Source organism: Vulpes vulpes, chromosome 3 (genome assembly GCF_048418805.1).
Source record: "Vulpes vulpes isolate BD-2025 chromosome 3, VulVul3, whole genome shotgun sequence".
Taxonomy (NCBI): Eukaryota; Metazoa; Chordata; class Mammalia; order Carnivora; family Canidae; genus Vulpes; species Vulpes vulpes.
In genome coordinates, this window is record NC_132782.1 from 50,345,569 (window position 1) to 50,360,922 (window position 15,354).

At 34.3% G+C, this 15,354-nt stretch overlaps 1 protein-coding gene across 3 annotated transcripts in view; it reads left to right on the top strand.

Moving 5' to 3' along the window:
• FGF12 (fibroblast growth factor 12) overlaps window positions 1-11,436 on the top strand; it is a 544,556-nt gene extending 533,120 nt beyond the window's left edge. For all 3 annotated transcript variants that reach the window (XM_026016471.2, XM_072752406.1, XM_026016470.2), the window contains one exon: window positions 5,984-11,436. In XM_026016471.2, the coding sequence (XP_025872256.1) occupies window positions 5,984-6,102 (119 nt within the window). In that variant the 3' untranslated portion in view covers window positions 6,103-11,436. The remainder of the gene's footprint in view (window positions 1-5,983) is intronic.
• Window positions 11,437-15,354: the final 3,918 nt, after the last annotated feature.

The following is a 15,354-nucleotide window of genomic DNA, read 5'->3' on the forward strand; positions in this document are numbered from 1 at the left end:
AACAAACTCTTCTAATATAGAACTGTCTAAAAGAAACATCATATGAGCGACATATGTAATTTAAAAAATTTTGATACACTTAATAAAAACAAATGTGACAAATTTTAATAATATATTCCACCCAATATATCCAAAATATTATCTATTTAATATGTAACCAGTTCATATATAACTGATGATATGTTAATTCTTTTTGTGTGGTCTTTAAATTTAATGTTTGTTTTCTACTTAGAGCATGTCTGAATTAGGACTAATCATATTTTTTTTCAAATATTTTATTTATTTATTCATGAGAGACACACAGAGAGGCAGAGACACAGGCAGAGGGAGAAGCAGGCTCTATGCAGGGAGCCCAGGACTAATCACATTTTAAGTGCTCTGTGATCACATATGGCAAAATGGATTTTATATTAGGTAGTGTGTTCCTAGGATATTCTCATCCGATTTTCCTGTCCTCTTACCAATTCTATACCCCCTCAGTTATAGCTCAATTCTCTCCATCTTACTATAGTACTAAGACCAATATTTTTGAATATTAGGAAATTGTTGGATCTTCCCAGACAAATAAGACATTTCTGGCTTTAATAGTCATTTCTTTCTTTATAGCTTATGCTCCGTACTTGTATGTGCATATTTTTTTAAATGTGTAATTATTATGCTGTGTAAAATATACACAACATAAAATTTAACATTTTAACCATTGTAAGTGTACATTTCAATGCCATCAGGTACATTCACATTGTACTTATATACATTGAATCATTCTCCCTTCTCCAGCCCCAGGAACTTCTTACTCCAACACTTGTTACTTTCTTTTTGTTTTCATTTTTGAAAACAGCCACCCTGCATTTGTTTTTATTACCATTTTTGAATGACATTAGGAATAGTTAGTAGAGGTAAGGCCAACTTGGATCTCAATTAATAAATGGATCTAGGGCAGCCCGGGTGGCTCAGCGGTTTAGCACCGCCTTTCAGCCCAGGGCGTGATCCTGGAGACCCGGGATCAAGTCCCACGTCGGGCTCCCTGCATGGAGCCTGCTTCTCCCTCTGCCTGTGTCTCTGCCTCTCTCTCTCTCTCCTCTGTCTCTCATGAATAAATAAATAAAATCTTTAAATTTTTTTTTAAATAAACGGATCTAATTTAAGCATTGTCTGATAGAAGACAATCATTTTTTCCATTTTCTTAAATGTAAATCTTATTTTATTTAAATTCAGTTAATTAACGTATAATGTATTATTGGTTTCAGAAGTAGAGGTCAGTGACTCATCAGTCTTATATAACACCCAGTGCTTATTCCATCACTTGCCCTTCTTACTGTCCATCACCCACTTGCCCGATCCCCCACCCCCCTCCAGTGACTCTGTTTCTTTCCTATGATTAATACTTTTATGGTTTGTCTCCCTCTCTGATTTCATCTTTATTTTTCCCTCTCTTCCCCTATGATCCTCTGTTTTGTTGCTTAAATCCCACATATGACTGAGATCATATGATAATTGTCTTTCTGATGGACTTATTTTGCCTAGCATAATACACTCTAGTTCCATCCACATTGTTGCAAATAGCAAGATTTCATTTTATTGAATGGCTGAGTTTATTCCATTTTTTGATAAATTGATCTTTTGCTTTTATTAGAACTCTTGACTAGGATTTTGAAGCCTTTCATTCTCATCCTGCTTCTGCCCTTACTATTTGACATTAGGAAAGTTGATTAGTTTATTTCATATTTTAAACATTTGGATAAGAATTTCTCACTTTATACACAAGATTATTATAATTATCAAATGAGTTAGTCAATTTAAAATGACTTTGAGGGGTGCCTGGGTGGCTCAGTGGGTTAAGCATTTGCCTTTGGTTTCAGTTATAATCTTGGGGTCCTGGGATGGAGCCTGCTCAGTGCAGAGTCTGCTTCTCCTTCTCCCTCTGCCACCCCTCCCTCACTTGTGCTCTCTCTCTCTCAAATAAAATCTTTTTAGAAGTGGCTTTGAAAACACTGAAATAATAGATTTATTTAAGGGATTAAAATTTATTTATAAGATTACCATTGTGGTTATTTTTTTATTTTATATATTCATGAGAGATACAGAGAAAGAGGCAGAGTCATGGGCAGGCCTCCCACAGGGAGCCTGATGTAGGACTCAATCCAGGCACCCCAGGATCATGCCCTGATCCAAAGGCAGACGTTCAACCACTGAGCCACACAGGTGTCCCATTGTGGTTATTTTGTACATCAAAGTGATTGGGTTTTATATTTTGGACATATATTTGGACACTTTGTAGAACACTTATACCTTCTGTTTTCTTGTTTTTTTGTGTCATCTTTTTATTGTTTATCATTTAGAATACCACAGTTATGGAGTACTAATACAACTCATCAAAGGAAGTTATATTACTTAAGAGAAATGGTTTGTCCTTTCTTTGCTTTCTAATTGGACCATACTCTTTTAATTACATTTTCATTCTAAAATTTGATTGAGATTTGTACTTCTTGATTTATCAGCTTCTTGAGTTAGACAGTAATACTAACATCCCAGAGACTATAAATAATGAAAATTAAAGCCCAAGAAATCAATCTGTTTGTTTGACAAAGTTTTTGTTCTCTTTGTTTATATTTGTATGCAATTCCTAGATTGTCATAAGTTTGCTTTCTTTCTTTTTTTTTTAAGTTTGCTTTCTTTAAAGAAAGTTCTTTCTGTTAACAAAAATACAGAAATTCAAATACTTACTTGATTTATTGTGGGATGGGGGGTTCCAGTGAACTAGGAAACCTACTTATTACTCTTCATTTTCCAACTAAGATATATGAACTAGTTTTTTCAAAACCTGGAAAATTATTACACCATTTAAATGGAAATATCTGAAAGTTAGTAATGGAGTAGTCCTGAGGAGGGCAAATTGCATGCTATGCTATGATATTAATGAATTTTGTTCCCTTTGAAACACTGAAAATGTTCACATGCCAATTTAAAAATCCTCTTTGGGGACTTGATACCAAGATGGCAAACAGGATTAAGTTATTGGAAAAGTTATCTACAGTGGTAGTTATAATGGTAATATTTCACATTGTCATGACTCAAGTATTTTATATATATGTGAGAAATAAAAAAAATTAATAAAGAGATGAAGTTAAAATCAAATTCTTTGGGAAGAATCTATGACATAAGGAAACTAAAAAAATAAGTAGTAAAATAAGAAATTCAACTATAAAAGTTATTTTAAAATATATTCTTGGATTTAAGTTGGAAAATAACATCCTTCAAGTATCTCTAAGTTGGAGTTTGAGAAATTTGCAGGTCAAAATCTATTTTATATATACATATTTTTTAATGAATCAATCTTTCTTTCTTTCTTTCTTTCTTTCTTTCTTTCTTTCTTTCTTTCTTTCTTTCTTTCTTTCTTTATTTCAGAGCACACACATGAGCCAGGGGGAGGAGGAGAAGCAGAAGGGGAGAGAGAATCTCAAGCAGACTCCTGGCTCTCAGCCTGGAACCCAATATGGGGCTCAATCCTCTCACCCTGAGATCATGACCTGAGCCAAAATCAAGAGTCAGATGCTTAACTAACTGAACCACCCAGGCCCCCCCCCCTCTATTATGTGTATATAATATATATATATATATATATATATATATATATATATATATATATATATTATTTTTGTCATTCTTTGAGACTCTGATTTAGCAGTTTGTAGTCAGGCCTGGAGATGTATTGGTTTTCACAATTGACTAGGTGCAGAGTAGGGAAAACTGTTTTATGGTATCACATAAATAGCTTTCTAATAGAATCACTTCATTACTTCTGAGTTCCCTGTAGACTTACCAGTTATAAATAAATAGCTTTATTTTGCATATATAAATGCATGCTTTAATTTTTGAGATTTTGACATTTTGCCCATAACAGAAATATATGTAAGAGACATTAGAGGAATTACAAGATTTCCATAAGACCTTCCATAGGATCTTCTGTCTTTTGTAAGAGAAAGTAAAAACTTAAATTATCTACTGGCATCATCTGAAAATTAAGCATCAATTCTTTCTCAACTCATTTTCTCTGTACAACTTTGCTACTTATCCCAAAAGTCTTTGGGATATTGAAGGAGCCATTTAGTGTAATAATTGAAATACTTTAAAATCTCATTTAAAAATATATATGTAAAAATGCAATAAAATAAAAATAAAATATTTGTGTGTAATAGTTTTGCACATTATACTTAGCCAAACATAGTTTGTTTGCATATTTTGTACTAACCAAAGTGTAGTTCCATTTGCCAAGACCAGCATCACCTGGGAACTTATTAAAAATGTAGAATCTCAACTCCACAGAAACCTTCTGTATCAGATTCTGGATTTTAACAAAATATCCCTGGATGATTTGAAAGCACATTAACGTTTAAGAAGCTCTTCCACTGCAGGACACCTGGGTGGCTCAGCAGTTGAACATCTGCCTTTGGCTCAGGGCCTGATCCTGGAGTCCCGGGATCAAGTCCCACATCGGGTTCCCTGTATGGAGCCTGCTTCTCCCTCTGCCTGTGTCTCTGCCTTTGTGTGTGTGTGTGTGTGTGCGTGTGTGTGTGTGTGTCTTTCATAATAAATAAAATCTTAAAAAAAAAAGAAGAAGAAGAAGAAGAAGAAGCTCTACCACTGAAATATTGAGGGGGAAAAAAAAACCTGTGTCCTCATCACTAAACTAGTGTAAAGAGAATTTTTTTGTATCTTAACTCTCTTAATCTAGTTTTTAATTTAGAATATCTTTAGCCACCCCCCAAAATTATCACTTTGTTCTCTGAAATCTGTTACTCAAAATTCTAATGAAGAGATAAGCTCCTTCATTTTCTTAAACATCTTTGGATGTTTAGTATATGCCAGGCACCTAATTCTCATAAAAATTTAGTTTTTTAACTACAACAGTGTATCTAAGTTGACAGAACTAGTGAGTGGCTGACTGAAGTTGGGGACACAAGTGGTGTGGCTCCCAGGTTGGTGCTCTTAACCACCACATGACATCTATTTGGTCATAGCCATGCTCAGGTATCCTGTACCAGGGCAAAGCCCAGGCAAGGAAGCTATTTGATTAGAAAGAGCATTTAGATTACTAAAGCCCTGTATTAATGATTCAATACATGGAGGTACTTAACTGTTTGTTCCTAAATCAAGGATAAAAATAATTCCTGATGTTTAAGTGAAATATTTTATATGCTTGTACACATTTGTCTATTTCACGACAATGTAAGGAACGAAGATCCTATCTTACAAGAATAACTATGAGTTGAAAAATATTATTCTTTCTGTGAAATTATCTAGCAATAGCCATGATAATTCACAGATGACTGAGCTTTAGAGCCAGACAAAACAATAGAGGAGAGAGGAACAGTTTTATATAAATGTGAACTAAAATCTCACAGTTGCATATTCGAACCTGGAGCAATCAGGAAAATGATGTTTGGTTTGTTTGTTTTCCTCTGCCCTCCCTCCTATTATCATTTTTTATGTAGGATACCTTGAAAATTGTTGATAAATATTTCAATTTGATCTAACAGTGTTGTGTTTCTTGTAGTAGGGTAAAGATTAGGAACATGTAAATAAGGATTTTTTTTTTTCCTATGCAAACTAGACTGCAGACTCAGGGCTTTAAAAAGTATCTATGCCTACGCTTTTAATGTTATACTTGCAGTGTCTCCTCTAACTCTAGATGAAAATCCTGTTATATAGGTTAGCAGACAGGTAAGATTCTAGCCTTATCTGTAGGAGAACAGAAATCACTCTATGTCTGCAGTTCAAGAAGACTTAAAAGGTTATGACTGCTACAACTGGAAGAGGACCATACATATCCAATAAATATGTTATCAAGTTAAAAGTCATTTTACACTGGGGAGGAGAGCTAGTGAATGAGAGTGAAGAATATTGTAAAATCAAACTTGAGATGCTTATTGAGGCCAAATTGATGTCTACAATTATAAGTAATTGATGTAATTTTGCTTTTCAGTGTGTATGTACAGAGAGCCATCACTACATGAAATTGGAGAAAAACAAGGGCGTTCAAGGAAAAGTTCTGGAACACCAACCATGAATGGAGGCAAAGTCGTGAATCAAGATTCAACATAGCTGAGAACTCTTCCCTTCATCCCTCTTTCATCCCTTCCCTTTTTCCCTCCCCTTTACCCATTTCCTTCCAATTAAATCCACCCAAGGAGAGGAAAATAAAATGGCAATCCAGGACCTAGTGACTATGATTCTGCACTCAAAAATCTTCCTTTGTGTAGGACAAAGAAATTGAACCAAAGCTTGCCTGTTGCAATGTGGTAGAAAATGCACATGCACAAATATTAGCACACATAAAATCAAGGGAAAAAATAAATCAAGACATCACAACATTGTACTGTTATTAATAGAGGCTAATTATAATGAAGACAATAACTATAATAAATTTGAAATAAAGTTGCTATCTTAAAGACAAGGGTTTTGGAGAATTGAACTTACAAATCAATGTAATACCCTGAATAATTTAAACTTTGGGTAATGCTGTGATGTGTGCTTTGTGTTGAATTTGAATTTTCTTTGGGCATCTGGAATTGACACATAATTACATCCTGTCTCCAGGATTTTTTTTAATCATGATATTGAACATGTACAAATCATAGATTCTTCTAATGCCTGTATGATATAAGCCAGGAATTATTTAAAAGTTTAAAAATTTTTTTCTTGAATTTGTTACTTATAATTATTTTATGCAAAAGACAGACTTCTGTTGAATTTAATGGTATTAGCTGATTTCATTCCTTCATAAAAAGTTTCAGATTAACCTAGAAGATTATCATATTTTTATCAAAGGAATTAATCCAGGATCTCATTTTTATTCATCCTTTAGGAAAAAAAAATGTGTTCTAAGGCTGAGGTAACTTTTGGGAATTCTGTGTCATTGCCATGCCTGGGCGGTGATGAATAAGTCATATGGTCTTATCATGTGGTCTGTTTTTTTACATTGTGCACACTTTTGAGAGTACAGGTGCATGTCCAGCTGTGTTAGAGAGTTTTGTACCATCTCTTGCAGCAGGAAAGAAAAAAAGGGGTTTCTCGTAAGGAAATAAGTCCTAGGAAATTGTTAAAGCAAATCGTATTTGCCATTGTACCTTACCAGAGTTTTATGTATGTAGCATTTTCCAAACTTCACCAAGAAATTGGGAGGCATGGCTATGAAATTCCTAACTTACCATCTCATGAAGCCAGTGGCTTGCTTGTTGCTATATAACTTTCTTAGTAAGTATAGTTGACAGTAAGTCTGACTCCTAGAACATAGAAGGAAACTTAATATACTGAATTTTCAAGGGGCATAGAGAAACGATACAGAATTAACAGCTATGGTTCCAACATACCGTTGTGTGAACTTAAAGTAGTAAAAAGAAAAAAAAAGAACCCTCAGAACCCTCAGGGTAAGGACTAGGCAAATGCATAGTTAGGAATAATAAAGGATTAGAAAAATATCAGGGAAGAAATGAATATTATACAATTGCCTTGGAAAAAATAGACGTACTTAGTCCTACAAATCAGGAGTGGTATAGAGACACCCAAATTAAAACAAAACAGAATGTTAAAAAATGTATGCAGAATTATGGATATTACCAATGAGAAGACTTAGCATGTTACTTCTCCTATAGCTCTACTGTCCAGCATGTATTGTTCCAAATACAACTCCCTAAAATATATACACTCTGCAGAAGCTCTAGGCCTTCACTTAAATGACCTTGCCATTGGTTGCTGTATTCTTTCAAAGTCAATGTAGTTCCCCTCACTCTACACAATCATTATTCTTTAATAGTGGTTTGTGTCCTTCACCAAGCATTCTGTTTAGGTTATCAGGAGGGTAGCAGCAAATGAAATGGAGGAATTTGCCTTATCAGTTGTAAAGACTAAAAATTAGGCATCTTGGCAAGGATTTTGAACACACATTTGCAAAAGATATTTGTTTAACCAAAAATATTTTGAAAGTAACAAATAAAGACACTTAAATTAAAAGAAAATAAAAAGAATGTTACTCTTGTAGGAAAAGAATACCCTTGTAAAAAAAAAATTACAATACTGGTTGTATTTCTGCTTGTCACTCTTGATTCAACTTGATTTTAAACACACTTGTCACTTCCAGGACCAAACAAATCCCAAGCACAAAGCCTGTTTTCTTTGAAAAAAATGAAAAGAAAGAGGATTCTACAAAATGGATCTCAGGCTCATTTAGCATGAAATGACTTGAGATTTTATGGTGATACACACACACACACACACACACACACACACACACACACACACATACACCCCTACAGACCCTGAAAACTTATCAGTAACACAATTGACAATTTCACAAAGTGTTATTAATTACAGTAATGATTTCATGACAATATATTTAATCTGGTTAAGTATTATGAAAAATGTAATAAAGATATGAACTCCCAACACAATTTCCCCTCAATTTTCAATGGCTGTCCATCGTTTATCACCTAGACTCATATTTGTCTTCTTCCTGATAGCAATTAAGAAACAGAAGCTTAACCACCCAATTTCTATATTGTTTTTCCCACATCATTTAAGCAAATGCTGACCATAGTAAAACGTTTAGAAATTAGCTTTGCCTTATTTACAATTAATTTTAAAGAATAAATGGGAAACATCATATTTCTTTTACATATTAACCTGACAAAAACTGTAGGGTGAACATTTGTTTAACCGCTGCTTACTTTTAAAGTACCTAAATCCTTTAAAAGAAAAAGTCAGTATTCACTGTCTAGGTTTTCAAAAATTTACCAAATATAAACATATAAGTATCCTATTTCCTCTAAAAATATGAGCCAGTTTAAATAGTTTTCATCTTTCTTCCAAGTGAAAGAATTTGTTACTTTGATTTTTGTCATTCCCATTTCTGGGTCTCAATTCACCCATCTCTTATGTTCCTATAAATAAAATAAGCTCTTTCTTTTTTCAATGCATTGGGATATTCTCAGGAAAAATATAACTTTTAGTAAAGCTTTGTAATTGACTGTGTACATATAAGTCAAGATGTGTTTATTCTAAGAGTCTTTATTGTATAACATGTTTCAAAATCAATGGGCTTAAGAATGAAAACAAGACTTTTGAGAATCTCTAAATAGTTTTCTGGTCAACATACTTCAATTGATTTTTAAGCTAGAAGTTAGAGGTATAGAAACAAAATGGTGCTGAAGTTCCATTTGCTAATTCAGAGCCTTTTGTGCTTCAGGAAACCAGAGGACAGCCAGCCAACCTGTTCTTGATCACAGTAATAGTTTAGGTTTCAAATTTTACATATGAATTTCATAGCACATTTTTAGCCACTATGGATGGGCGCAATAAGGAGACATCAATTTGATGTAAATTGTGATGCTTTATGGGCCTCATTTTAACCCAGATAGCTTTTTAGAAGAATTCTTCAATTTAGGAAAATGACACTGCTGTAGATAGATATTATTATATCTGTGGATGGTGGTCCTATGGTGCCACTAGGACGAGATGAGAATATTAAGGCAATAGTAAAAGGATGAAGAATGGCTTGTATATTACAAAGTTCGAAGGTCCTAAATTGAGACCACTGATTTCTTGGTGAAGAAGCATGACTATATCAACACTAATTTTTTTAAACATGGACCCAGAAATAGCAAATCTCTTCTATCCTCATGGCTTAGTCTACAAGGCCTTGCTCTGAGAAGGTTTTTCCATGGTGTTGCCTAATTTCGTCTGCACAAGGTGAGACACACTCAAACATCCAAATTCCTTGCTCATTTTAATAGCATAAAGGCTGAGATTATTTCTCTGTCATAAAGTTGTAAATAGCATTTTTTAAATCAGAATCACATTTAAAACAGTGGATTGTTCTACAAGTATATATGTGTATATATACATATGCTTCTGAAATAAGGGTAGAGTTTTTATTTGACTTGTGTTCTTTAGTCATAGCTAACCAAAAAATAAAGAGATTTGAATGCAAAACTTTATATACAAATGTATATTTCTAATGGTGATATAAATTGCCACTTTATAATAAAAATAAGGAACTGGTGGAAATAATCATCAAAGCACATGCTCCTTCAGAACTTCAGTGATTCTGAATTCCCTCTTTCATAAAGAAGTGAGATTTTTTTTTAGAAAAAGTTATCTTAAAAAGCTATACTTCTGACATAGATTCCATGAAAAGTCATATCAGATTGAAGAGTTATGGTTAAGGGAAGGAAAAAGATGCTAAACGCAGATCTTTATTTTTCAGGATTTTTCCTTGGAGTCCAAGTTAAAAATTCAATATTTAAAATCTAAATAATGTGAAAATTGCTAATGTTCAGAGATGATATATTAGGCTTCTGTAACAGAAGCAAAAATATATTTAACAGTACAATAGCTTTAAAGTAATATCATCATAAACATTGCATCATTAGATGTTTTATTAGTTGGAAAGAATGAGTTGATGTTTCTTTGTCTTTGCTCCAAGCACAACCTGAAGACAGTGGCATTCATTTTACTTAAAGTCGTTCAAAAGTCCAGAATATACTCCCATGAATAGAATTGGTATTAGCTCCATTACAAGGTTAAATGTTACAATTCTAAGAAATTATTGACACTGAAATGTTTAATAAACATGTTGTATGAGAAACTGAACAAATTAATGTTTCATTTTTGCATTGAAGCACAGACTATTCAAATCATTATTTTTTGAGATAAGATTTATAAAATGTTTATACGTCACAATCTTCCTGAAGTAAAAATTAAAATCATGAGATGTTCATGCATGTAGACAAAATACTTGCAATTTCTTTTGGCATTAAACTTCTCTGGGAAGTCTCTCCTTTTTAAAAATGTACTTATCCTGTAACATGTCACCGAAAAAGTGCTGTGTCTTATTTTAAAAGATTAAAATTAGATTCACAAAAGGGGAATAAGTCAGAATTTTCATTGAACGTCATAACCAAAAGTAAAAATTACTTGCTAAATATGAAACAGCTAGTGGTCAACTTAATGTCTTACTTTTTGAGGATTAAGTAATAGAGTTCACATTCATTTCTTCATTGATTCACAGTATACTAACTAGAGATGTCATTGAGTTTAGGGATTGTAAACTAAATTTTAGTCTCAAAAAAAATTTAAGAATGGCAAACAGATAAATAAATAAGGTAATACCTGAAAGTAAATGTTACAATAAACTTTTACATACAACTGGCAATGCAACAATGAAGCCTACAGGGAAGGCACTGATTGAAAAAAAGTGATTTACTGAGTGATCAAAGAGATGACAAGGGGCCCCTCAAGTAGAGGAAATAGTTTGAAAAGTTATGGAGACATGAAAACCACACTTTACTTGGGAAATACTTATGAATGAAACATGGGAAGAGTGTTCAGAGGAGATGGAGGAAAAACTGAGTTGATGCCAATAAAAGAAAGTTATTCAAAGTTTGGTCAGTGCGATATTTGGATTTATTTGTGTCTCTGTATCTGTTAGGATGCTTCTGGTTTCTCAGAACAGAATCCCCAAACCAAACTGGGTTCATCGCACCACCACTGAGGCTTAATTTGTCCGCAGTTCTTCAGCTCCACCCACCTTCACGTGTGAAAACGTCCGTCTTCCAGTCAGTATTCAGTCGCAGACGCCACAGGTGCATATCATCTTAACTGTTCTCTCTTACGGTCCCACCAAAACAAAACAGAACAAAACAACAACAACAAAACACACACACACACACAAACAAGCAAACCCCCCCAAAATCCTAAAATCTCATTGGCTTACATTGGGTGATGCATCCATACTTGGATGAACCACCGAGGCCAGAATTTGAGATGATTTGATGAGTTTAAAGTGAACCTGAGCCCTTTCTTGGACTTGTCTGCTGGATGTACTTCCCCTACAGGTCTGCGTAGACAAGGGGTGAATATTTAAATGAAATTCAGCGTCCATTTATAAAGAGGAATTAGAAATGAAGGCCGAGTAACAAAATATGGCACATTTCCATTTCTTGTTAATGGATGTATTTCCTACTACAACTCGTTGGATTTTCTAAAAACTGGCAGAGAAAATTCTGCAAATATTAGTGAATTAAAGTTACTGCCATGAACCACAGAGGGAACAAACAAGCATTATAGATTTAGTTCCCCAAATGCCTGCTATACAAAGGCACTGTATGGGTCACTGAAGAAGACGCAAACTGCTGCAATTTTAAAGAAGAGTGGTGCATTTGACAACTCAATATTTCAGTGCTTTTAGATGAGCATCACAGAGAGGACTAGAAAATGCAACTTAGCTATTTTAAATCAGAGGTTATATCATATCTACTTTCTCACACTCATAAAAAAGAAAAAAAAATGCTTTAAGGATTAGGTTCTTACAAAATGCTTCTCAAAACATCATCCAGGAGTCATTCCAAGTTGTAAAGTCAGGGCTATTTGGGACTTCAAAGTCTCCTGGGACAGCCATATAGACTATTTTTGAGTCTTTTCTCTAGATTCTAGCATACACTTGAACACTGGATGATGATAAACATATTAATCTCCCAAAGCAGCCAATTGCACTTGGCGGCAATACTGGTTTTATAAAGTTCTTCTTTGTATGAAGTAACGTGTTGTTCTGTAGTTTCTACCCATTGTTTCAAATATCACTCCCTAGGTCTAGTCAATGTCAATTTAATCCTTTACCTGTGGGAAAGTCATACAGATATTTGAAGAGCATACTCATCTCTTACTCTTCAAGTGTTTTCTACTCATAAGAAATATTTTCAGGTTTTTTAACTATTTTGTTTGGTTACCATTCTGTTTACTTCACTCAGAGCAAACTCTAATAACTTGGAGTGCATAACCCAACATGATATTCTTGATATAACTGGTCCAGTGACATTCCCTCATTCTCGTTCCAGTAACAATGTTAAGATCGCATTAGCCTTTTTAACAATCTCATTAAAAAAAATTAACATTTGGGTTTATTTTTAATTAGGCATCTAGGTATTTTTTCACCATTTCATCTCTATAATTCAAATTAAGATGGAGTTTTGCTAATAGACTGATAATAATTCTAATAGTATTAAGTCCTTGAGAAGCATAAACTCTAATAGATATATAATCAGAATTTTCCAGATGCACTACAAAATTCCCATCCAGTGACTTATCATGAATCTTCTATTTAACTTTGTGGATTATACCTAACTTTGTATGATCAGATCAATCTGTTTTGGGGGATTAACTACAATGCATTTCATCTCACTTCCCTTAAACTCGAGTGAGATTTCAGAAATGATGGAAGCTCTTTATCTTAGGAAGTATATGACCTTATAGAAGACACATGGTTTTGTGCCATTTTAAACTTTCTGTCCTCAATTTGGTTTCCATTAATCTAATTAGCAATCCTCCAATACATACACAAGAGAACTTTAATAAATAAGAGGAGGTCTTTAATATATGTTACATGTCCACCAATCTATGCTTTGACTTGGCTCCATCAAACCCATTTTCATCCTTGGCTTCATCTTTTTGCTCCATCTCTGCATTTCCAGATTGTCACATCACTTGGTTGACTAACTTAGCTTTGAATTAGTTTACATCTTTTACCTGAATTTTTTGAGTAGTAGCTCTTTTCCTTGGCCAGGTAACTGTAATAAGAGAACAGAATCTATTGGCTCAGCATATCTGGTTAAATAGGTGAACATCCACTACAATACCCTTATTTCATGGTTTCAGTGGTACAACCCCACCCGCACTATATCAGATAGCCTGTGCTGGCACATCTCAATACACTAAGCATGGAATTTTGGGAAAGGGTGACATTGATTCACTTGACTAACCTACTCTCCATCTTAAATGCTAGAGCTACTTTTGACTTGCCTCAAACTAATGACTATGGTCTGTTAGAATACAACCAACATAATTGTGGACTTGCAGGGGGCTATCCAATTCTCTGACAGAGATCATACATAGTTATCTAGAACTTGGTTCTCAGAGCAGAAATTGCTCTTGCTTCCTCCATCCATTGCCTCTACAACTAGACTTGAGTCCTGGTTAAGTGTATGTATCTTTTTTCCAGATGAAGGACTCCAATAATTAATTCATCAATCAAAATGCATATGGTGATTTAATTTCAGGTCTTTTACATTTATTTACAGAAATAAAAGGACCTATTCAGTTCCTATTATTGGATCTATTCAGTGGTTCTTATCCTGATTGCATGTTAGAACCACCTAGACTCAAGTCTCAAGTCTAGAAAAATGGATAAAAGTGGTTTGAAGTGAAGACAGGTGATTATTATCTACAGGAGTTGAGAACCACTTTACTATATGACCTCCTAAAAGGGCGTATTTTATATGTATTATGTGCCTATTTAAGAGTGGATGAATATGGATTTCCAGACACCTTGTAAGTTATAAGTAGCCATGAGAGTTATTAGTGGAAGACTCCCTTTCTAATGAGGCGTAGACAATTTGAACAGCAGGTGGTGGTAGTAGATGCGAAGCCACTGCCGTGTCCTTGCCATATTCTGGCATCCTGCCTAATCTCCAAGAGATGATGTAATGGTATATTTAGAGATTCCTTGATAAGGAATTTGGCCTTATATTAAAATTGTCTATTTATTTTGAATTGATTGAAGGACAACTTCTGTCTGAGCCCAGAGAGACGTTTATCTAAACAGCCCCATTAAATTGGTACTTACTTTTCTGCACAAGATATTTGGATCTGGATGGAGTCAATAAGTGTGGCTGCTGTCTTGAAATAATAACCCCCGAAGACATCAAGGGCATCCATAAATTATCTGGACCTTTGTAGAAAACTGACTTTATTTCTCATCCCTCCTGTCATGGTTCACAATGCCATTTTGTTTAGGGTAAATATGCTAAGACATGCTTCTCTGTTACTTGGAAAGAGGTTCACTTTCCTCTTACTGTGTAGTTTTAGCTGAGATTCTCTTAGCACCATAGTCTGTCTGATTTACTGTCTTGGATCACACCATCAATTCCTGGGACAGAATTAAGTTACAGTAGTTTTTTCCACACTTTGACTCGGAGCATACTATCCTCTGCAAGCAAAATTGTCACCCTTGATATTTTCTTCTCTGCCCAGTGTTATCCTCTAGAAGCCAAATAAGAGGCAACACATGACTCTTCCTCTATTACATGTACAATGACTAACCCTGTTACAAGCAAGAAAAGAATATTCCTTGTCTGTTCCAGAAAGCCAAGCAATGCAGTGATATTTGTTTCTGTATTTTACCATGTAAGCCCATCTACCCTGTATTTCTCCAGTCCTTGTCCCTTATCTTGTTTATTAGAAACACATCCTGTTAAGCTTCATATGCCCACTTAACTTATCCTAATGATGAGAAAGGAGAGACAT